The sequence below is a fragment of the Perognathus longimembris genome, chromosome 16 (genome assembly GCF_023159225.1).
Source record: "Perognathus longimembris pacificus isolate PPM17 chromosome 16, ASM2315922v1, whole genome shotgun sequence".
In the NCBI taxonomy this organism is placed as follows: domain Eukaryota; kingdom Metazoa; phylum Chordata; class Mammalia; order Rodentia; family Heteromyidae; genus Perognathus; species Perognathus longimembris.
Window position 1 is genome coordinate 6,440,547 of NC_063176.1, and position 26,043 is coordinate 6,466,589.

General features: G+C 33.5%; 1 protein-coding gene across 17 annotated transcripts in view; it reads left to right on the forward strand.

Annotated features, from left to right (window-relative positions):
• Epha5 (EPH receptor A5) overlaps positions 1 to 26,043 on the forward strand; it is a 263,125-nt gene that overhangs the window by 121,182 nt on the left and 115,900 nt on the right. For 12 of the 17 annotated variants that reach the window (XM_048364411.1, XM_048364394.1, XM_048364396.1 and 9 more), the window contains exon 4: positions 22,381 to 22,536. The exons of the other annotated variants lie outside the window; for them this stretch is intronic. In XM_048364411.1, coding sequence (XP_048220368.1) covers positions 22,381 to 22,536 — 156 coding nt within the window. The remainder of the gene's footprint in view (positions 1 to 22,380; positions 22,537 to 26,043) is intronic. 17 annotated transcript variants of the gene reach the window in all.

Below are 26,043 nucleotides of genomic sequence, written 5' to 3' on the forward strand. Positions count from 1 at the left end.
TCAATCAAAAGAGTAACTCTATGGGTGTTTTCAAAATCTATTTTCTTTCATATAGAAAGCTGCAATTACTTCACCATAAAATTACCCATAATACAACACCAGGACAAATGAAACATAATGGTATTTTTGAAATATTTTAACAATGGAATATATCGGAGAGTTCAGACAATGTATATTGACTGACCTTTTCAAACAGCTTCATTGTCTCATTTACTTATATTTTATTATCTACTTTCTTTCTGTTCTCCACATTAAAGTGGTCACAGCAAAGTCCATCTTATTTTGGCTTTCTTTTTCTCCCTTGCCTTTGAATATTTGTTATCTTCTTCCTTTGATATAAAGGCAACTGCAGGTAGTAGAGAAATCCATGGGAAGTGAAAACTCAAGTTTATCTCCAAATGCCTCTTTTATTGCCATTGTTTTGTGAGACCTTCTTTTGCCACTCCATGCAAGAACCTGCAAGGACTTCTTTCTCTATTTTCTCTGAGTTGAGTCATCACACCAGGCATCTGTGAGCATCTGTTATTTTAGTTTTCACAGTGGTGAACACTATATTTAAGGTTGCAAAGACACTTCCATTATAGAATTGTTGCTTTCAGTCACATGGAGTCTTATGAATAATCATTCTGCTAAGGCAGAGGCTGAAATTTTCAATGAATGTATTATGTGTGTGGGTGACATTGCAAGTTGGGCAGGAAATGCTTTTTTGCTATCTTGTGTTGGTAAAGGTAAAAATTGTGTGTTATCTCTTTGAAAGTAAGATTTTGTTTGGTGATTGATGGAAATACAAAGGTTGTTTAAGGGCAGCTTTTATTTTTTTATAAGCATACTAAAGGCAACCTCAAGTCCACAGACTTTGGGATTTTTTTTTGTTGTTATCCTGATGAGTTAGAATGTTATTTCTAGTCAAGTAACTTTACTCTCTTTGAGTTATAGTACTGAGAAAATTTAGAATCTTGACATTTTAAAATCAGTTCTAAAAAAATAATAATAATAAAAATCAGTTCTAAGCACTAATAGATTCATTGCTAAGAGGAAATATGTCTTGCTCAGAAAACACTGAAACACCAGAAGACTGAGTATTTGAAAACAAGAATCATTCGAAATGTAGATTGTTTTAGCAGTCAAAAATAAGAGGAAAACTATTTACAAAATGAAATAAGCTGAATTACTTTACAAGAAATGCTAGAGGATCACAGGAGCCCAATAGCTATACCCTTACGAACACATAAGATAATACTAAGTAAAATGAACTCCCATTTTATGGAAACGATTGTTGTAACTACTTTCAACGTGCCATATGTAATTGTAGCCTCTATTATTGATGATCTTCTTGTATCACCTTCCTGTGGTTGCACCTACACTATCTCTGTATCTTATCTGAGTATATTGGAAACCGGGTATACTGGTATTAGAACTAGGAAAGTGAAAGGGAATACCAAAATCGAGAGACAAAGAGTAAAAAAAGACAAAGAACTACAAAAGCAATACTTGCAAAACTGTTTGGTGTAAATGAACTGAACAACTCATTGTGGGGGGGGGGAAGGAAAGGGGTAGGGGGGAAGGGGAATGAGGGACGAGGTAACAAACAGTACAAGAAATGTATCCAATGCCTCACGTATGAAACTGTAACCTCTCTGTAATTCAGTTTGATAATAAAAAAATATATATATATAAAAAGAAATGCTAGCACTTCTCCCCTCGCCTTTAACAAGAGCTAGTAGGAATATACTTAAATAGGATATCTTTTATTGATATCGATCATTTTCACTTAATAGAATCAAGGTTATGATGGCTAAACCATCAAGTCAGTAAAGTGTACATTCTTCATGCAAAAGTGTTAACACAAACAATTGTGTCTGTAGCAGGTTTAGAAAAACAAAGTCATTTGTCTTAGAATGGTTTCATTTTTACTTTTAGATTACACAGTATAGAGAAGAAACAGATATGAAATTTAAAGGGGAAAAACAACACATTTTTCAAGAATAAGTAGAGATGATTGGAGAGAACAGAGGCACAGAAGTGTGTGTGTGTTTGTGTGTGTTTGTGTGTGTGCATGAGAGAGAGAATAATGATTGTCACAAGTCTTCTTAGTAACAGTCATGAACTAGACCTGAATAACACTAGCAAAAGGTGGTTTCTTTTTTTTTTTAAGTGGTGATTTAGGGTTTTGTAGAGGCGGGGGAGGGGAGTTCTTGGAAAGTTATATGATTAAAAGAAGTCAACCAGAAGAGAGAAAAACGGGTCAAGTAAAGGTGACTTTGAGTCCTGCTACTTACCAATCTAAGAGCTTAAATGAAACCAGCCAGGTGTTAAATAAATTCTACAGAATTTTAGTCATTGTACGTTTAGTGGTGTAACGGGAACTTGTCATCTTAAATTCATGTATGTATGACTTTTGAATATTTTTCTCCTTTACTTAAAAGAATAACATCCTCACTGTTGCTTTTCTTTTACTGTAATTTTTCAGCTTCTCCACATATGAATTATTTTTCAGACATTTACCGAAAAGACAGACTCTGGGCACCAAACTTAGAAGCAAATAAACAGGTCAGAGAGGGGGGGAAACTCAATTGCTTATTGAACTGTAGCATTGTCAGTAACAAAGTTAGGTTGGCGTCAGATCTCATTGTGCATATGAAGCATGCAGTACAAGAAACAGCTTGATTATTTCAAAAAGAAATGATGTTCCATGCTCACATTTCATGCTTTGGAAACTATTCCACTTTTTCAAAATACTCTTCAGGCTTTAAGACTATTCTCTTTGGTCTGTGTGATGAAATGCAGTATTGACACGTTGCTTATGGTTGCTGCTTCATTTAAGACATTCATGATAAGCTTTTAGACATTGCTGGTATTTCTGGGTGTTTCATTTCATGTATGGTGTTGAATTTGTCAGTCTCTTCTCCATGTCAGTAGACTATTCTTTCCTCATTCTGCTTCCTTTCTGCCCTGAAGTGGGACACTCTGCCATTCCTAGCTCAAATGAGGAAATCCTCTTTCAATCTGCTTCTTTCAAGTGTTTGCTAACAGCAGAGGGAAAGCTAGCTAATAGAGAAGGAAATGAAAGGTGAGGAGGCTGCTTCATAAATATGCATCTTTTGCTAACAACTTGCTCAAGACTGAGTGATTCTTCCAACTAGCAATCTGACTGCTAGTGAAACTGGAGCTGCCAGAACTGTTTTTGCTGTCAGATTTAAAGCTTCAGATTATTCCTTTAGCCTCTGCAGGTCCTACTTAAGTTTTGGTATTTTCAAAATATGAATACCCTTGGGCCCACGTGTCCTTCAAATGTTGACCTGCTGGCTTTTATTTCTTAAGAAACAAGAAAAGTAAATAGCCCAGTTGTATTTTAATATCTTGTCCCAGTGTAGGCAAATGCATATGTTTTTGAACCCTTTGTTTTTTGTGAGTCTATAATTTTTTAAAATTCTGTGGAGGGAAAATATATTTTGTGATCATTACTTTCAGCCTTCCAATGTGTTTTTTGTAGGTAAAGTGGTAGGTAAGAAAGTAAGAAGAAAAATAAAATTTGAGTCTCCCATTTCTTCCACTTTAATTAATTTGATTGTCAAGGTGATGTACAGAGGGGTTACAGTTACATACGTAAGGCAGTGAATACATTTCTTTTCATACTTGTTACCCCCGCCTTCATCTTTCTCCCACCTTCCCTCCCCAACCCCTGCCCTCAGTTGTACAGTTAATTTCCAACATATTGTCTTGTGAGTATTCCTGTTGCTATGGTTTGACCTTTTTCCTTTGTCCCACAATCTGATGCTGCCCTTCGCTTCTAACATGCACATATATTACTGGAAATAGTGTTGAATCATTAGTGTCAGTGTCTTCTTGGTATTTTATATTTCCTGTCTCTTTAGACTAGAAATCTTTGTTCAAACTCTCATAGTTTTTGTACTATTAAAATACAAATTTAGAAATTAACTGCAAATAATGTTAAACAATTAACTGGTTTGAGAACTTACAATATCCAAGATCTAATTATTTTTAAATGAAACAAATGTAGTTTATACGTTAAAGCTTGAGGCTAAAATCACGTTTGATATATCCATTTTTAGAGGTTTAGACTCAATATACTATAACCAGAAAAGTAGTTCCAAACTTAAGGAAAAATAGAATATTGTGGATCCGAGCCAGTTTTGTGCAAGTTTATTTTGAGAATTGGGTTTATTTGCATATGTTTCTTTTCTTTTCGGATCCTGGGGCTTGACCCTGAGCCTGGGTGCTGTCCCTGAGCTCCTTTTCTCTGAAGGCCAGTACCATTTGAGCCACAGTGCCACTTCTACCTTTTCTGTGATTAATTGGAGGTAAGAGTCTCATAGACTTTTCCGCCCGGGCTGGCTTCAAACTGTGATTCTCAGATCTCAACCTCCTGAGTAGCTAGGATTACAGGGGTGAGCCACCAGCATCTGGCTGCATATGTATCTTTTGGGGGGTCTAGGGAAGCATTATTTTTCAGATATGACTCGGTTACGCAGGTTAAAGCCACCAGAGAAGCATGCAATTTGATTTTACTGTGAGAAGAATTGGGACTTCTTTGTCATATATTTTTATCAAACTTCTCTCACTTATCACATACTTACATAGTAACTATAAGAGTAAATGATGCACATTAGTTTTGTTCCTTGACTTTGAGATGATTATGTTCAATTTAGATGTGAAGACATGCTCAGTTGAGTTACAAAGAATCTATTGGAAAATAAGTGGCCCATAGCCCATTTTCTTATAACTGAAAATGAATTTTGCTTCAGTACCTTCTTTTATTTCCACCACAGGGAAAATACAGATCTTCACTATACTCTTCCTTTGAGAAATATGTTCTAATTTTTAGATCCCAAGGGTTTTATGAAAAATTGTCCCTTTAAGTCATAGTCTGACCCAATTAAAATATGGAAATGATTAATTCAATATGCCATTTAAAGACTATAAAAGTAGGTTGTCATCTTGGTAACGTCATTCTAAGATATGGACAAATTCCATGTAGTGTGACTCATAAGTAAAAAATGCTTGAAATCAAATTATAGTACTTTAGTTTTACTTCTCCTTGTGTGTCATTTATCATTTCTAAAATAAAGGGTTTTGCAAATTTATTTTCCAAAATTCCTATATGATCAAGTAATTAAAATACATTTTTATTTTAAATTTCATTTTACTCAAGTGGAATGAAATAAATGTCTTGCTTTGTATGCATAGACTCACTGAATTATTACAAACATACACTTTGGGATAGTGTAAGTTTGACTTTACACCTGATTTGACTTTATACCTGATTTGGTTTATTTTGCAATATATTAAGAAGTATGTTTAAAGTTAAAAACTTGCCAAATGTTAAGAAAAAATTTGTTTTGGAGCATATGGTAAAAATGATTTCTCAAAAGGCTGTACTAATATATTATTTGAGAGGCTATAAGAAAATTGTGTTTTGTCTCACGTACTTTGTGGGATGTACGTGATGTTAGTTGTGCAAAAGATCGGTAGAAATGGAATTTATATATTAGGAAAACTGAGAGTTATTTTCTCCTAAGAACATGTTAGATGCAGTGATCTTCTTGCTATTAGGTAGGGAGCCAATTACAAGAGACTGATGCTTGTCAGCCTCTAAGGACGTTAAGAGAGCTGAAAGAAGTCAGATCACAGTGATAAACTTCCTATCTGCTTGCTTCAAAAGAGATTAAGATGGGGCAATTGTCTGCTCAATGCACTGTAGGGCAGATAAAGATTCACTCATTCTGAGTAATAGGGAGTATATTATATTACCAAACAGAAACACCAAATGTCATTAATAATATACCTATTATTACAGTGTCGGTAGTGAAGTTTCTTAGGACCAGTAAACACTTAGGCTTGATATTCAATATAATAAGCATTACTGATTAGAGTTTTTAAAGTTCTTCGGATACATACATTCTCATAGTGCACTTTATGAACTTCATAAAAACAAACTTGACTTTCTTTTTAAAATGGTTCATTGCAAAACCATTATGCCTAAAGATTAATTTTAATCTCCAGCTACAACAATATTAATTAGGATTATTCTCATTTAGATTGTAGCCCTTTACGTTATCTGCAAAATGTAGACCTTCATTTCCAAGTCAATATTTCTTAAATCATTCCTGTTGTTTTTCCATTGACTGAACCCATATTCTATTCTAATCTGTGTAGCATACATTTTAATACTACAGAATCATTATTTAACATGATGAAGATTAAGCAATGGAGTCATAGGCCATTTTTTTAACATTTCACATTCAGTGTACTTTTTTACAACTTTGAAAAAGAAAATATTGGAATATTATAATTATATCGTAACTAAGCATAATAAAATAGATGGTCTCAGTATTTACAATACTGAATTTTATTTATTAAGAAATTGGACAAGTGATTACATTATAAAAACCTAAGTCAATAATTCATCTACCTCGGCAGTAAAAAATTGATTTTACTTGGAAATTTTATTTCTGGAATGTACATGTGTCAGAATTGTTGATCAGTGGTGAAACAATCGCCCTCCTTTCCTACATAATTTTTAACCATCATAGTTTCCTGTGATATCCCTAAGGTTTCCATACTATTGTAACTATGAGGGATTTAATTTAAATTTTCCTTTTTTTATTATTCAGACATCTGTATTTGTACAAGTTCCAATTTAACATGTCAATGAATTGACAAAAATAAACTTAATCTCAATCTTAACCAGTCACATTTTGTATAACTCTCTCTCTCTAGTATTCCAACTATTCCCGTGTTTTCATTCATTTATAGGATATCACTTATAGTATACCATTTATAATATATCATAATACATATGTATATATGTACAAAGAAAGAGGAATATGTCGGTATTAATCCATATTTCTTCTTTTTATGTGCTTATTCCATCCTTTCAGGACTCTCTCTTGAGATAAGACATGTTTAAATATCCTGGTATTCATGTTGGTTGAACTGTTTGTTAATTTTTTAAATGTTACACAATGAAACATCACTCCGATATATAACACTGATATTCACTAACTTAGTTTCTGTAAATATGCATAAGACCCTATATCTGTTTTCAAATGGGTTTATACTTTAGGCCTACCTCCCAACTATGAGAGTAAACCTGTGCCTCTTGCTTTTCTAAGGCTGGATTACTTTACTTATCTTATTATCTTAGGTCCATCCAGCCTGCAAATTAAAAAAAAAGCCTTGTGTGTGATGCCCGGATCCTGAGTTTTTTAATGAGGAAATAGAAGTATCCATCCTACCTCTCTTAGTCATGACATAACAGATCACATCTATAAATTCCAAACTTCTATGTAGAATTAAAATGAATGCAGAGAGTATTCCAGTTGTGTGTGTGTGTGTGTGTGTGTGTTAATAAAGACTCAAAATACAGGTGTGTTTTTGTTTGTTTTGTTCTTAGCTTAGTGTCGTGGTAGTCTGTGCTTTTGACTAATATTTTAGAAATGGAAGTACTAGAGAATGTTCTAACCACAAAGGACTAGACAACAGAGAACTGGGGAGAATGAGTTGTACCTTACCATCACCTATTTATCAGGTTCACCATGTGTGCACACATAAATAGCACAATGAATGTCTGGGGAAAAAAATCTCATTTGAAAGTATGAATCTGCCATGCCTATGAGTGGCTTTATTTGGTTTTTGAAATGGGTGGAATTATCAGCTAAACAATTTAAGAAAGAAGAGAAAATATGATGGCACATAGAATCAAATAAAACAAAATATGTTAGAGGAAAAAAATACTGGAAGCCCCACATGATCCAAGAGCGGGGAAACAAGATCCAGGAGAAAGGAAAGCTAAAGGGATTTCAAAGTCATGGGATTAATGGAAAGGACCAAACTAGAAAATCTTATAAAGCTGATCTGTTCTTAAACTGAGACTTTGATAAGAAATCCTGATAAGAGAATTTTATCTAACTGAATTGGTCTTGTATATATTATCCAAATGTCATTCCTTTCTTTCTTTTTCTGATGGTAAGGAAACTTGGCAGAGCTTGTATTGAGTAAGCAAGTGGGCAAACTGACAAGAAGCAGACAGACAAGCAAAAAGGCAAAGACGCACTCTGTAACAGGGCATGAGTATTCTGGAAGGGAGAGACTTAAAACATATTTAAATAAGGATCTGTCAAAAGAGAATGATGAACTCTGTTGTTTTACTGTTTGAAATAATACATGTCACAATGAGATTGCCACCTATGTATGCAGAATACTTAGAAAGGTATTACTTTTCCACCCCAAGGCCTTCTTTTCTTCCTCCTCTTAAGTGAAAGTTTTATACTTCCTGGGAGATTAAAAAACAAGTTTTAGGGCTGGGGATATAGCCTAGTGGCAAGAGTGCCTGCCTCGGATACACGAGGCCCTAGGTTCGATTCCCCAGCACCACATATACAGAAAACGGCCAGAAGCGGCGCTGTGGCTCAAGTGGCAGAGTGCTAGCCTTGAGCGGGAAGAAGCCAGGGACAGTGCTCAGGCCCTGAGTACAAGCCCCAGGACTGGCCAAAAAAAAAAAAACAAGTTTTAAATTCCATTTCTAATTGATAAACAACTGAAAATGAGCAGAAGTTTTTCTTGTATACGGTAATTTTATGGAAAATATAATTTAGTTTATGCAGAATTGTAAAGAGATAACCAAACGCTTCCTTGTACTGCTTTATTCATTTATATATTCAGCATACTTTAAAAATCACTATTCTACAACAACCTTTGATTTTACTGTGTCCTTTCTTAACATACACTGAAGAAAACCAAGCCAGAAAACTAAACCAACATACTCATATTAGAGAATTATGTCATGGGCTGAACAAGTAAAGGACAGCAGGAAGAATAGTTTTATACCAAGATATCAAGGCAGGAATCTTTGAAAAAAAATCATATTTTCAAGGTCAGACCTCAAATATGAAAATTATTTATTTGACAGCATTTAACAAAATAAACCTGTGAAATAGGTTTATGTTCCCTTTTAAGATCAGCTTTGGCCGAGTGTAAGTGGAAAGATCCAGAGAAGTTTTATCATGTAAACACATGAATGTATTTTTTACTCCTGTGGAAGGAGCCTTGAGGAACTAATTTAGAATCTCCTCCTTCATCAAGTCCTGAAATCATTGTCACTTAATTAAGTCATCCAGCATGGATTATTTTTGTTTTTAAGGAAATTCCCAGTATAGACTTAGATTATTTTAGCATAATCAAACATCAAATATCCACTTCAAATCTAAGAAGATCATTAAATCAGAGCATGCTTTTCACTTAACACTCATTACAAAATCTTTCCTGTATGAATTACCCAACTTCCACTTACGTTTATCTCCATTCACTCTGCTTAGATGCTACAAGATGAGCTGGTAAACTTATTTTGTAGGAGTCACATTGTCACACCAAACACACATATCCTGTTCCAAAGAGAAGAAAAAAGAAAAGCGTAGTGGATAGGCAGATGATAATATTGATGATATTTTTATTTGTAAGAGTACACATTACACATTATTTATTTGTGTACAGGTAACTATTTTAAATATTATCTTATATTTTTATACTTCTTATGTGAGCAGCAAATATAGCTTCTTAATCAATGTTGAGTTCCTATAACTTATTCATCATTTTCTACTATTTCTACTTGTTTATGACTGGCCATCTATTCAAATAATACTTAGATTTCTGTTGACCATATTATTTCTGAGTCTGCCTATGTGGCACCTAAATGTCACAAGCATTAGCAAATAAATGTATACATGCATACACATGCATATAATGCTTCCATACTGTCTACAAACTGGATTTAAATTTTTGTTGCTTTATTTTCAAAATTGTATATTTTCAGATGCAGAACCAGCTGTTCCCACCAACAACCATTAATGCATGCTCTGTTAATCTATTTCCTTTTCATGCACTGTAGTAATCATTTTCTGTTACTGAGCCTCACCCTAAATTCAAACATCATCCCCACATATATGAATCCAGTTATCCTCCTCATATCAGTTTGAACTAATGTTAGTGATTTTCTATTTAAATAAAATGTATTATAACTGTGATTCCAGATAGAACTCCTGAAATTGTAAACCAGTCAATTAAACATACCCTATGTATATGGAGCCAGAAATTGTCCCAAGAATGCATTGCATATTAAAAATGATCATAAATATCTCAACTGCATTCTTTGATATCTTATTTTTATAATTGCTGTTAAACTTGAGTATCAATATTCATAATTTCCAAAACTATGAAGTCATGTTTAATTAGAAAATATTCCTTTCTAATACTATACTTTGTTATTCCATTAATAACACCTAACAATTCATGAGGAGGGATAAGAAAATTTAACTGGATTTCTTTTAAGATACTTATTATAATTACCTTCATTCCATAAGTTTAAGTTATTGAATTGCAATTCAATATATTGCAGCAGTGTCAATGTTTTGCATGTGCATATCAGAGTTCTTGTGTCAAACATGCCAGTAGCCTTTTGTGATTTAAATGTCAAAAAATGTTACACCAACAGCTATTTACTAAACCTCAACATATATTATTATTAAAACTATGCACTCATTATGTGTGTATACAACACACACAGTGAGAGTTATATAAGAATCTAAAAATAAAAGTTCAATTATAAAAGTCTTTACAGTCTTATTCATTTTATCTTATTTTATTCTGTCTCAAGGATACATGTAACCTAATAGGTTATTTTTTTTGTAGACATCCATATATCACATACATATATTCATATATTCTTGTGAACTTCAAAGGAAGAAATACATTTATTGGCATTTACATTATAAATCAATGTTGTTCTTATTCCAAATAAACCAGATTGCACAAAAAGTATGTTTTCAGAACACATTTCAAATACTAAGTAGGTTTGGAGTCTGGAAATAGTTTTTAAAATTATTTTTATTTGAAAATGCTAAAAACAGAGGGGTAACAGTTACATAACTCAAGCAAACAGTACATCTTTTTGTACAATGTCACACCTTTGAGAAGAAGGGAAGCAATAAGATTTTTTTGTGTCAGCTATTAGTCTTGAACTCAGGGCCTACCACTCTACCACTTTGAGCCACAACACCAGTTCAGGTTTTCTTTAGGTAAGATGAGAGTCTCGTGGACTGTCCTTCCCTGGGCTGACTGAGCTATGGTCCTCAGATCTCAGGCCCCTGAGTGGCTAGGATTACAGGCATGAGCCCTCTGTCCCTGGTTTGAGATGGTATTTTCATAAGCATTTCTTGAACACCTATTATTTGTCAGAGATTCTCTGTTTGGTTTTACTGTGTCATACTCTCTAGCTATTTGTAATAGGAAAAAAAAGTCTATTATACTCATCCCCAAACCCATTTTAAAATCAAGAGATGATTTAGGAGAAGTTTTTGAATACTCTAAAACATTAGAAATCACTTTTTGGTTACCCAGAGTGCATTTCTAGACCTACCACTTGCATGACTGTTTATCACTGACATGGTGGGCAGCAGGTTAATTGTAATTGTACGGTCACCTGGACTATGCTATAATTTGAAGTAGAGTCTCTCTGCTGTGTCGGCTCCACAGTATATTATTTCCAGGCATTAATGCCAGGGTGCTTCTTAAATTGGCTATGGAACTCAGAAAGAAGTGATTTACGTGCTCGATTTAGTGCTTGCCTCTTGCTGTCTGCTTCAGGCCACTTTCCTAGGAATTGCAGGATGTGAACAGAATTAAAATTTCATATGTAGCCAGAGATGGGAAAAATAATGCGAAACAAAAAGAAATTCCTGCCCTGCATATTTATTGACATTCATGTTACATGCAAATCACTGAGTATCTTCAATTACTTATTTCCCTCTAAGGAATTCCTTAATTAAATATTCAAATGTTTGATTTCAATGAGTGAGTGTGTATACAGGTTGATGTATCTCTGTCTCTCTCTGTCTCTGTCTCTCTCGCAATAGGGGAAAACAAAGATTTGGTTTCATTTCAATGATAAGATCCAAATTTCTTTAAATTACACAATCTGATTTTCTCATTTTAAAAACTTGGTACTCACATTAAAGTACATGTTTGCCTTAATTTGATCCTAGTTTACTTAGGCTACCTTTTGAAGCCATTTAGTTCTTGTGCGGTGCTTTGGCTCAAAGCATTTAATATTTTATAAATGTGTGATGTTTAGCTGTATCTCCTTTGCATAATCATACTTGCAAACACATACAGCCAGCTTATTGTTTCTCACTGAGTATGCATTGGTTGAGGAAACATCTCCTGGACCTTCCATGTTTCATTGATATATCGATAGCAGAGGTTCAAAGCAAACTGTGAAGTTTACTTATTGGCAATATCTATCAGAGAAGTAAAGCTTAATACTACTGTTATAATCACTGTTGTTTCATTCAAAATGACAAACTGTGATACCATTCCTTATCCTGAGTCCTAAAATTTTCTGGATGTAAATGCTATTCCAAATTATTCATTTTGTTACTTAGTATGTTCATTGCATCTATACGGGTGTGCATCACACTGCACAATACTGTACATTTTAATATTTATACATTGAGAATTGGTTCATGTATAATTTGACAAATATTTTCTTCCATTGTCATTATTTTCATGATTTAGCTAAATCCAGTTAACTTAATTGAGATAGAATATACTATGTGATAGCACAATATACACATGGCTTGTGAATGTGTATGCAGTCCATGTTGGAGACATAAAGTACAAAGGTGGAATTCTGGCAGGTGCTATCAATTTCTCTCCACAGTGTGTTTGTGCTTAGCATTACAATTAAACTCTTTTTTCACATGTCAAATATCCTTGGTAATTGAATTTTTTTTAGTTGTATTACCCATTATTCTACCTGGGCAAGTTCTCTAAGAAGAACTCTTGCTTTACATAGGAAATCCATTTCCTTTATGTTTTTAATTTATTGTAAAAATGATGAATGGGGCTTACAGTTACATAAGTAATGAGTGCATTTAAAAAAAATTATTACCTCTCCCTCATTTTCTCCCACTGACCACTCCCCACTCTCCTCCTTTCCCAAACTGTTAAGTTCATTTCCAACATAATGTCTAGTGAATGTCATTGTTGCAATAATTCCATCCTTTCTCCTACTGTTTCTGTGGTCCTCTCTTCCTTCCACAGATCAAATAAGCTTATATACAAAACAAATGGCGCAGAAAACTAAAACAGAAAGAAAAAAATAGAAATAACTTCATACAGGACATAATAAGAAGCTCTTGTTTCCATTTATGGAACCAACCCAGATGCCCCTCAGTAGATTAATGGATCAAGAAGATGTGATATATATATATATATATATATATATATATATATATAACACACACACACACACACACACACACACACACACACACAATGAAGTTCTATGCTTCCATCAGAAAGAATGGCATTACCCCATCCATAATGAAATGGAGAGACCTTGAAAAATTACATTCAGTGAAGCAAGCCAGGCCCAAAGAAATATATGTTGTATGTTTTCCCTCATTTTTAATAACTAGAATATGTCTATTCATAGCAGGGTATCACAGTAGCCCAATTGAATTTTTAACTGTTGTCTAATCTCTATGCTAAATAGCTACCTGAATTTTTCACTCTTCTAACTAAAGCTAAGAATTATCATGTTTATTAGCAACAGGGACATTTTCTTTTTTTCTTCTAAGTTTTCTGTTCATTTAATTTGACAGTTTATTATTTGGGTCAAGTTCTTTGTTTTTTCCTTATTGAAGACAAAAATCAGATGAAAAGGAAGAAAATCAAGATGATGTGGTTTTATAATACAGTGTAAATCAGCAGGAGAATTCTAGTGATTTTATACACTTCTTTGATGGGTAATATGGTTACACAAAAATATATAGCACAATTTGTACATTGTGATGAGTTGAAACACTAAATGAAACTGATTTTTCTAACCTGTTTTGAACATTTTTTCTCACAATGACTTCTCGATTACTTTTTTATTGTAGACTCTAATATTCTAAATCTATATAATAAAAGAAATTATTTTAAGACCATTACAATCCTACAAAAATAAATTATACTTGGAGTAGTACTTGGCTCTAATGCCTTTTTTTCTACTTGTAATTTAGTTATAGTTACTATGAAAGAGCATGAAAAATCCCTCAACCATTTGTATTTCAGCACTGTTGTCTTGTTCTTTAGGTTTCTGGCATGAGTAAAGCCATATATTAATTATACCCTGGTATATTTGAGGCAGTTATAGTGTTCCCCCTCCACTCTCAAAAATTCCCATTTATGACAACTATTTATGTGATTGCCCATAACACTTGATAAATATAAATAATTTCTATCAAAAATTGGATACTTATCATATACCAGGTATTGGAGGAAAAAATTGGCATGATATGTTTCAAGTCATACAATGAAACAGATGGCATCATTATGCAACATTACATAAGAGTTGATAATTTGCTCAAATAACTGGTACAATTGGTTAGATGAGGCCTTGCCAGTTTCCTTGAATGCCAAGAATAGTAACCACATATGGCCAGTATCTGCCAGCTACTATGTAAAACAAACATCTTTGTTTGGTGGTGGAAAGGGAGATGGAGAGCAGAATTTGTAAACATCCTTTGCATACTTTTGGAACAAAATGTGGAAGACATTTGATAAGCTGTAACTTGATTATTCTTATGATACCCCTAGACCAATGTATTCAGGTTATCCATGTGTATAAATATATATATACTGTCTATTATCTATCTATCTATCATCTACCTATCTAATCACACCAGGGGACTTGTCTTTGTGTGTTTTTTACTAAAGTCCTTGTGTTTTTATATCTTATGTTTTTCATTTAGAAGAGTCTATATGTTTAAATGTGAACACCTGAAAGTAGAAATAAGGGCTCTTTAGAGTATAGTAAATAGTTTTTCCAATGGTTCCAACGGGTGTAGTAGGTTACTGAAATGGGCCACAGATGTGTGTCTGTGCATTTTAAGAGCAGAAGTAGAATTGTAGCAAACAGACACATAACAGCTATAAATGGAAAATACATGGTATAAGTGTATGACAAGCTATCTATGAATTTCAGGGTAACATTCAAACCTCTCTTTTAAAATCATATTAGTATCATTTTCTACCTCATGTAGGAAATACTCATATTCATGGGAGTGGAAGAATAAAATTGTATTAAATTGTTTCACTTCAACAGCTACCAGCCAAGAGGAATTTTTAAGATACGTCATAGCATTTCCTAACAAAGCCTACTCCATTAATAAACTTTGAGAGATAGCTAGTTAAAATTCTTTTAGTAGCTAGGAAATCTACACAATTATAACCTTTAAAATAATACCTTCTACTACTTTCAAATACAATAAGTAGTGTTTGATGCAGGATAAGAGGTGTATATTATAGAAATCACTATGCATGAACTTCATGATAGAGCATTTTAGACAGAAGAAAAGAAGACAATGGCTTGAAAAACGTGATTTTTAATTATCTATTTCACTATTTAGTAAAGCAGATTTCTTTGAGAAATGATACACTTGAAAAAATTCATAAGCTCATCTGTCGGTATGTTTGGGCAGATATTAGAATTGTTACAGTGATTATTTCCCAGAGCCTCAGCTGCAATAAACCTGTTGCCTATCTTGAGAAAATTTTTGTGAGTATTCTAAAACTCTCATTTGAATAGAGAGTTGCCAGGACTGATTTTCCAAAATTCAAATATATTAAAATATAAACAAAAATGTGGTACATATGCAACTAAAATATGTAGATTATATATATGTCATATTATATTTGGCTCATTTAGGTGACATTCCAATATTCCTATCCAGATTTTCAGGATATTTATCTGTCACCTATCTATCTATCTAACAGAACTCATATATTTTAAGAACTACTAGTTTGGAGAGTGAAAATAGAGGCAGAAATACCTAGTAAAGAATTCACAATATATCATATATTATACAAATGTACAGAACTTTAGTAGCATAGGACTGTATGTTTGTTAGAGAATAAACACATGAAGCAATTTTAAAGTATAGTTACATGATAATGATTTGCATGTAGTCACATATGACATTCTGTCATTTTAAAATATCCATGCATGTATATATTGAAAACCAAAACTCCATTTCTATGGCTTAAATTACTAGATCACTATGCCCAATTCAAAACAGAGTGTAACAAAAATAAATAAATATATACTAAAATCATTAATAAGATATTTACCACATTAATCTTCTAGTGTTTTTAAGTTATATTCAAATAGTTCATAATTTAAGGTTTGCTCATCCGCATTTTTAGAGTTTTTGTGGAGGTGGGTTACCAAAACTTTCAGACTTGTGATAAGAAAGTGGTGCACCCAGTATCTTCCCAGATTGGACTCTTTTACCTTCTCAGGAATAGGAAAATAAACTAGAAGTGTCAAGCGGAATCCACTTACTTTCCAAAGGTACATTTTGTTTGTACGTTTGATTGTAAGAGGTTTTTCAAACTTGGTTTAGAAAAATAGTTTCTCTCCCAACCTGTTGTCTATAGCAGGTGTCTGGATACCTTGTTACATAAACTCTACAAAGGCTGACAGCTAAAGACAGTAAAATAGTTCGAGTTATTTATTATAAATCAACTTCCAATAGATGGAAATGGGTTTTTCTAGAATTAGACCAATACCATTCCCCTTTTGGATTCGAATATTGATTGGGAATTGCTTTTGATAAATGGTAAAGTCTAGCATAAAAGGGCTTGGGCTGCCTGTGAATTGGGGAGTTGAGATTCATATACAGTGTTTGGGCTTCAGAAAGTTTGGAGTCCCAGCCTCTATGTTAAGTTCATCATAACCCAGCCAGAGTTGGACTCAATATTCGGCAAGAACTCAGCTCACTTAAGTGTTGCCACAGTTCATGCCTTTAACCCCAGATACACAAGGGGCATAGTAGGATGATTGCCATCGGAGGCCTGAAATTAACCCTGGGAAAAATAGCAAGACCCTATCCAAAAACAGTAACTGACGTATTGACATTGACTATCTATTCTAACAAAAGGATGTCGTAATATATGTCAGAGGCAAGTACTATGCAAATACACACACTCACACGCACACACACACACGAACTTAATCTTCTCACTGCCTCCCATACACAAGGAAATAAGTGGAAAGAGTATCTAGCAAGAGGGTAATAAAAATATAAATAGGGGAGAATAGAACACTTTCTTGTGAAAAAGAACATGCAACACCAATGAAGATGATTTATGTTCCTGGACTTCATGCAAAGTCCACTTTAATTAACAAAATTAAAAATAATGTCAATCAACATAGTCTGCACTGCAATTATCTTTAGCCTGACCATTACATGTTCAAATGTGAGACTATAGCATCATGGGATTTTAGGAATTTCTAGTGATGGAAAGTCTGTAAGCTCAGGACCCTAGAGAGAAGATAAGGTGGGGTTATAGTTGGTGTAAGCTAGAGTCTAGGATATTCAAAATTAAAGTTGTAGAATGTGAAGCTATTGATAATCACAAGGTTTAGTTACCTTTTTGTTGTTGCTTTTTTATTGTTTACTTTTTGTATCTAAATGGATCTAACTGACAATCCTGTTTCAGATTTCTGATTACTGTGATACAGTGGTGCTTGAGAGACCTACTTTCTAATCATCACTGAGATCAGGCTTTCAGAGTTATTACTTTTCTGACTTATTCTACTGCTTTGGGGGGAAAAAATCAAGGCTCATTCTGGTATCTAAGTTGAGATTTCTAGATACCTAAGACATTAAAATAAACTCTGAAAACGATCAATGAATTCAGAAGCACTGATCTTATAACCAAAGGAGAAAAAAATAAGTAACCAAACATAGATAGATATAAATAAAATAAGCAGCTGCAGAAAATAAAGTTTGCCGGACTTAAATGTTTAGAAATAAGCTATATCATCAAAACAGTTTTAATGGGTTGCTTTGGATGAGTTTCTAAATCTTTGAATAAAGAATTAAACTCCTAAATATTGACATCTGAAATTGTTCAATTTGAGACCCAGCAGGATACTTGTACATTGGAAATTAGAAATGGGTAGATGATTTTTTTTTTACCAAATGAACTACATTAGCCAGTTGCTCTTGTTAATTTGTACATTTTAAATTCAAAAGAGTAACATCTCATAACTATGGACTGAACATTTGCAAAATGGCATGATTCCTTTTTATTTGGAGTACTGATTTAGAATAAATGTGTATCCCTCTGTTCTTGTGTCCTATATTTATATTCATAGCTACATAGATTAATTCCTACAGAACAAGTGGAGTTTCTCATGTACAATTAAGCATGTTTCAATATTTCTTTTGAATTCTAAAGAAATAAATTCTAAAGAAATTAGTAAGAGGTCTTGGAATATGGCCTAGTGGCAAGAGTGCTTGCCTCATATCCATGAAGCCCTGGGTTCAATTCCTCAGCACCACATATACAGAAAATGGCCAGAATTGGCGCTGTGGCTCAAGCGGCAGCAAAAAGAACCCAGGGGAAGTTCTCAGGCCCTGAGTCCAAGCCCCAGGACTGGCAAGAAAGAAGAAGAGGAAAAAGAAAAAGAAAAAGAAATTAGTGAGATAGTTCATAAAACACTGAATCATTAATGCTTAATTATATGTACATTAACAATGTAGGTAATTCTGTGTTGTGACTGAGAAACAAGTTTCCTATTGTAGTTATTTGATTATTAAAGAGAAAATTTGATGATGAATATATTTATACCAAATGAAGTGTTTTATTCAGCATTTAAAATAGGACATATTTGCTTATTGTACCTCCATCTTAACAACAGAGATGTAACTCTTTTGCATAGGCCACAGAATTTCTGAGACAATTAACTAGGATAACTAGGACAATTAACTAGGATAATGATACAAAGAATAATGATACAAGGAGAAATATTTGAAATAGAAACACTGTGCTTATCTTAATCCTCACGATCAGGGTCCCGAGCCCTCTTCTAACACATATTGTGTTGGATGTTCTTTGCCACTACAGGCAAGTTTTATATTAACCTTATATGATTCAAAGTTAGACAGTGGAACAATGATTATGAGAAGTTTGAAGATGAGAAGCTACAAAGTAATTGTACTAATGTTAGGAAGTAAATTAAACTTTAGGACAAAATAATGTTATGAATATCTAACAACACTGTAGTTCAGTAGTTTCTGGAGTTATAACTTAAGGAAATACATATTAGAGTTTGTTATAATTTTCTTGCAAAGAATTCGGCTACATACCTTTATTTATATTTCTTTAACCACTTCAAATTTAATAGTGTATTAAATAAACATTATTATTATCCTCAAAACATATTTTGGATCTAAAATTCTCCAGTCTGAGAAATTGATACCAACACTTTAACACAAACATGTTAGAATTATTCTTATGATTGTATACTTGTTCCTCTAAATAATTAAACATATTCCTGAGCTCATCTACTCTTAACTGTCATTCTTTCTGAACGTCTGCAATAGTAAGAAGAGTGTCACTTCTGTCCTCGTACCGTGCAATCTATTTCGTGATTGGATTTCCCCATGTTATTGTGAAGTGACTTCTTCAACACCATTCGTAAACACTGTGATCATTATCCCCTTGCATAAAACTTCAGTTATTGTAAAACTGAATTTTAATTCATCAAATGTTGGCACTGTTTTTCTCTACCTATAAAATATTGTCTCAAACAAATATGTCACTTACTGGCAGGGATATGTCTAGATTCACCCTCTGTAAGTTGGAAGTAGGTCAAAAATGCTATTGGAGACTAGGAAGTGGGCAGAAGGGAAGATGAGGGGGTTATTGTGGATAGTTAGGGAGTCTACATACAATCAAAGTTCTTTGTATGCATATGAGAAAATGTCCAAATGAAATCTACCACTTTGAACAATAAACTATACACAATAAAAAGCTTAACGGACGTCTAATTTACTATCTGAGAACTTAACCTAACTTAAAAGTGTCTTGTGGACTCTATTATCAAGGAGTTCTTGGACCTCAACACCTTTGAAAAGAATGAGGGAGGAGGTAACAAATAGTACAAGAAATATACCCAAGGCCTAACGTATGAAACTGTAACCTCTCTACAATAAATAAGAAAAAAAAAGAATTTATAAAACTATGGAGTAGAAAAGCATTATTTTCTGTTGACTTATGCTTATATTATTTCTTCTTTCAAAAGTTCCCTTCGGGGGCTGGGGATATGGCCTAGTGGCGAGAGAGCTTGCCTCGTATACATGAGGCCCTGGGTTCGATTCCCCAGCACCACATATACAGAAAATGGCCAGAAGTGGCGCTGTGGCTCAGGTGGCAGAGTGCTAGCCTTGAGCAGGAAGAAGCCAGGGACAGTGCTCAGGCCCTGAGTCCAAGGCCCAGGACTGGCAAAAACAAACAAACAAACAAACAAACAAAAGTTCCCTTAGGAGGTTTCTGAAAAATATATGATCAAACTAAAAATCACTTATTAAGAGAAAAAAAGAAAAGAATCAGCAAGACCGAGTGCTCGTGTTCATCACCTAACTAATTAGGAGACTGAGCTCTGAAGATCACAGTTCAAATACAGCTCAAGAAGACAACTCTGAGAGACTCTTTCCTTCAATTAACCAGCAAAATGCCCAAACTGGAGGCATGAGGAAAGGAGTAGCCTACCAACCTTGTCATAAAAAGTCCAGTTAAAGCACAAGACCCTGAATTCTAGCCCTAGAACTGGCAGGGGAACAAACATCGAAAGAGTGTTTCACAAATGATAAGTGAATTCCAACTACAAAGAATATGTGGATTGACACTTCATGCCTTTGAAAGCAAATAGGATTTAAATTCAGAATGGTTGTGCTAAAAGAATAGAGAAATAGAAGAAGAAAAATTGGATACTATAGCTAAGTAAGATATTCACTTCTATGGCCATCCTATGTAAGAAATATTGTTTTAAATCTTCTCATAATTTCACTGTAAGAGTGTACCTAATACTATCACAAAACTCTTCTTATCTCTCAAATACCTTCACATTCTCTCTGAATTTTAAGAGCATTAAGGCTTTATTATCACTATAATTAAATCTACTGAAAAGTGAACTTTCTCTTTTTGCCAATTTCTGATTATTCATGGTGATAGCAAAAGCCCTTAGTATGGATTACTAAAAACTGGAGATCATTTATAACAAGTGAAAATTAGCTCTGATACATAATGAATGTCTACCAGAAATTTCTATTAAGCTCCAGCAAATGTGAATATTACTTGAATAAATACTTGCTGTTATATTTACTGAATATTGAAATAGAAAAAAAATAAAGTTGAGTAGCTCTGTGTAAAATAAGACCTAAAAAAATCTTCAGACCTTTACTTTAATATAATTGGTTGGATAGATAAATAAAAGTTCTGAAGTCTGGCAGAACAGAAAGAAGCATATGAGTCCCTGGAATTCAAAGAATAAAAAGCCTTCTTTTATGAGCTCTTACTTCATCTGATCACCAATTGATAAATGTTAACCAAATCATCAGCAAAGACAATGTCTATGTGACCCTAAATAATTCATCTTCAATCTCTTAGCATGCCAATCATACATTCATTTAGTTCATTATACTCTTCGGATACCACTATGATCAAACATACCCTGAATGCAAAATTATAAACTAAGACACAAATTTGACTTTTTACAATCAGTAGTTTGCATACTACATTACTATTGTCAGTATAAGAAGAGAGGAAATCTTTTTTAAAAAAAATCTGTCAGTACTTGTCATGGTTTGAATTTAACATGTCAGTTTGTGAGTATAAAACATCTTGATCACTGTCACTTATTTCAGAATTTGTTACTTGATAAGACTATCAAAGGAAAAAAATTAATGGAATAAGTATAATGTGAAACAAATGTCTAAAATCTGACACTTCCTGAAATTAATCTCATATGGATGATATATTGGCAAACTTAGGCTTTCATCCTGGTTTAACAGAACGTGAGACATTTTATCATCTACTAATTAATTAAATTTAGCATCTTTACGTGGCATACCTTTTCAGGTCAATGCAGCATAATTTGAATTTCTTCAACAAAATTGTATTACTAATAAAATGAAAATTGTATTCAAAGCACTGCCTCCTCTTTAAACACATATAAATATTTACCTTCTATAAAAATAATACCTTCTAAGCTCCTGTAGCATAAAAATCACTAACCTATGTACATTCCATACATGTTTAATTTCAAGACTTTAAATAAATATTTGATTATCTGAAAGAGTAGCCTGGCATTTATGATCCAGAAGCTTGTGTAAAACTCTTGAAATGGATGCAAAGACCTTGTTCTCTGTAATCTGTGTCTCCTAGCCAAGCTAATCCATGATTCACAAAGCAAACACTGCATCTGTTCCTAGCCAAAGCTTAGTCTCTTATTTCTTTTGACAGTGTGCAGACCTGGGTTCTTCAAAGCCTCTCCTCTCAGCCCGAGCTGCAGCCAGTGTCCACCTCACAGTTATACCCATAAGGAAGCTTCAACCTCTTGTGTCTGTGAAAAGGATTATTTCAGGAGGGAGTCTGACCCGCCCACAATGGCATGCACAAGTAAGAAAACTCATGGGTATTTGGTGATGCTAACTTTCACCAGTTTGAAGAAACAGCGTGATGGAGCCTGTTTACATTCTCCTAACATGTCCCCCCAAAACAGGCATCTGTGGAGTCTTCTCAGTATAGTTGTCACCCATTTCAATCTTCTTTAACACATACAGAAAATTTTGTCATTTTTATCACTCACTATTACAAGCCTCACCCTTTTCTCTTACCTGAAATTCAACATCTGAGAAACAGATACACAACTGCTGACTATTTTGTGGCCTATATTAGTGATTTTGATAATCAGATAAGACTACAGCATGTCCACGTTCTTTGTCCAACCTGTTTCCTTCTTCTTTCTAAGAAAGTTTTTTTCTTTTAAATTCCAATCATACAGTTAAGCTGTAAATGGAAGTTTTACTTTACATTCCCACTAAGCTGTAGGCCATTTTCAAAGCAATTGACAAGTCAGGAAAACACATCAAGAACATGGGTGACTAGGAGGAAAAATCAGGGTTAAATCACATGTAGGTTTTCAGCAATTCTTCTTAGAAACACGTCTCTAACATTAAAGATACAATTGCTGGAACATTGTTATTATACATTTAATTCATGTGTTTGTAATGGATAAATACATCAGTGTTTTAGTGCATTTCCATACATTTCTGGAAACAGCATATTTATGCATTCACTTGCTTGGTGACAATACTTTCAGAGGTTTTCCAAAAGCAAAGTCCAGATAGACAATGAAACAAGATACAAGGAAGAACTCAAACACATGCACTTCTATAACATTCAAGGTCTATAACCAGTCTGACTTAGTCTGCTTGGTCCTGGTAAGTTATCACTCTGCTCTTCTAGGCTCACAAAGACATTTGAATGTCACTCTTAATTTCTAAGCATACAGAGAGGGTACAGGTATCTTCTTATCTAACAATCACACATTGACTTTGTCTGTACTCTACAGTGTCTGGGTATTGTAGTCAGTAAAACATGCTTTCAGAATTCCTCAAACGATTGCCATTATTTAATTTTACATTTTTGAAAATAATTCTTTTTTTTTTATTCTTGGATGACTACTATACATAAAAAAGATTAAATTACATTAGTTACACAGTTTAGGGAGGATGTCTTTGATTGAATGTGACTTTTCATTGTTTATTTGCAGTGGAGATTTAAGTAATTATTTTTGTTAGTGTCAACAAAAGTATGCCCAATGATGGTGAAAATTCAGGCGAGAGAAGAGTGGTAATGAAGGGGAAAGAGGTATTGAATTATCTTTTTAAATTTTAGTATTTTTTCTATTACTGGTTTTCTTGAACTGGGCCAGCCATTATCTGCCTTGTTTGGGGCATGAATGCGTGTCTCCCTTTCTGTATATTGATTATGTTTGTGAATTGGGAGAGGCTGTGCTTTGGTGGCAAGGACTGCTTAGTAATCTTTCAAGACCAAAGCCCGTAGGCATAGGCATTCCACTTTCTCTGTCTTCAGGCATAGGATCTTACGAGCACTGATGTACATCCATCAGAAACGACTATTACGAACACGTGTGTGTAGTAGTTGCCTCCATAGAACCACAAATAATGCATTCCATCCACTTGTGGCTTCAGTCATTCAGATGAAGATCTTGAACTTTGATTCTTAGGAACTGTATTTATGGCTCTATTTATATATATACATATATGTATGTATGTATATATAGGTTTTATAAACCTATGAGGATAAAGCAAACAATACTTTGATGAATCTAATTAAACCAAGGATCTACCTCAAGCTGACGTTAGCTCACACATAATGTCCATGAATAGAGTGCTGAGACTTCTTAGGTGGATAACTTGGGGCTTTTTACATTTTACCTCTAGAGATTCTATTTGAATTTCTTAACCTTGGAAGCATCTATGATCCTTTTAAACACTGAAGAAGTGTTAGTAGCAGAGTCAAAAGAACAGCGTCAGACAGAATACATTCTATATATGTACGTGAAAAGTGTTCAATGGCGCTATATTTCAGCTGGTGGAAAGAAAATCCTAGAAACTCACCATCTTGCTAAAACAGATAGTTTCAGATACTACATTTTGTCCTTTTCTCATAAGATTAGCCTGCAATATTCACATTAAATTTTCATGATTTTTGCTTTTAAATAAAGATTATAGTAAACAATAGGTATCATATTACCATTTTAAGCAATTAAGGGCACTTACAAGTAACACTACTATTAAAGTTTGTAAGGTTGTATTGAACTCATGGAAATATTTATGTGGCTTAAGCACAAATGTAAATGTGGTGTGGATTATTTTGGCCAAGTGAAAATAGTCACCCTTTAGTTATAGGGTTCTTTAATATAAATGCATTTTATAGCCAATCCTTAAATAATAATTAATCTACTTAATACCATTAAATTTAAACTTAGATGTAATAAACAATACATATAAAGTGATGTTCTTTTTGTTTAACATAAACAACTCGTGAAACTAGATAATTTTAAGAAGTTTAAGTCATGATTATAAACCATTCAAACACTTTAAGACCCCATTTTATTCACATATAGAGAGATACTGATTAAGTCTCTGAAGTATTTACAGCTGACTGAGGTTTTTAACTCTAATTATCTAAAAATCTACTCTAGATGTAGCCATCATGCAATCAAATTTAGTTCTCTTTAGTAGGTTAGTTTTACACTTGGAAACAGTTAAAATTTCATTAAAATAAGACATAAATTCTTTTTATCTGAGAAATACTTTGTTCACGATTAAACTTTAAATTGAAATATTCAATTTTATTGAAATAAGGTGATTCTTAGTTTTAAATATATATTTTAAAATCATATCTAATTCCAATTGACATTCAGAGAAACAATACAGTGTCTAACAAATATAGGCTGATGTAAGGAAGGTTACATTACTATAATTCTAAGGTGTTAAGATGCAATGAAGAAAGTAGTTAAATATACTTCTTTTTTCCTACTGTAATGGATGACTGAAGACTGAAATGTTTTTACTGGTCATTCAAGATCTGAATTCTTTTCATTCTTCTTTTGTAGCGTGTCTTTGATGGCTAGACTTGAAATGAAGATTTAGACGCTCAATTGAGCAAAATTCAAACTTGCAGGTCATAATATGAAAAAATAATAAGTAATATCAGTTTTGCTCTAGATTGTGATATCGATCAACTGCTTAAATCTCATTGCTTTCTTGATCTAGAAGAGGATTTCCAGTGAATTCTCAAGCATTCACGTAATCTAATTTGAAGTAAACCAAGGCCATCTTTTGCTACAGATATTGTTTTTAAGAGGCGCCCATAAAATCCCTTCCCCCCCCCCCCCCCCCGTGCTTATGGCTTAGTAGATTTAGGTTTAATGGCAATTATGACTGAATGAGTAATCAGCTCAATCACTTGCAAACACAAAATTGTACCAGATTTATTTTTGTTCACAGTTTTCCCCTCTAATTTTTATATATAAATATATGTATATATGTATGTGTACATATATAGTATTATATATATATATATATATATATA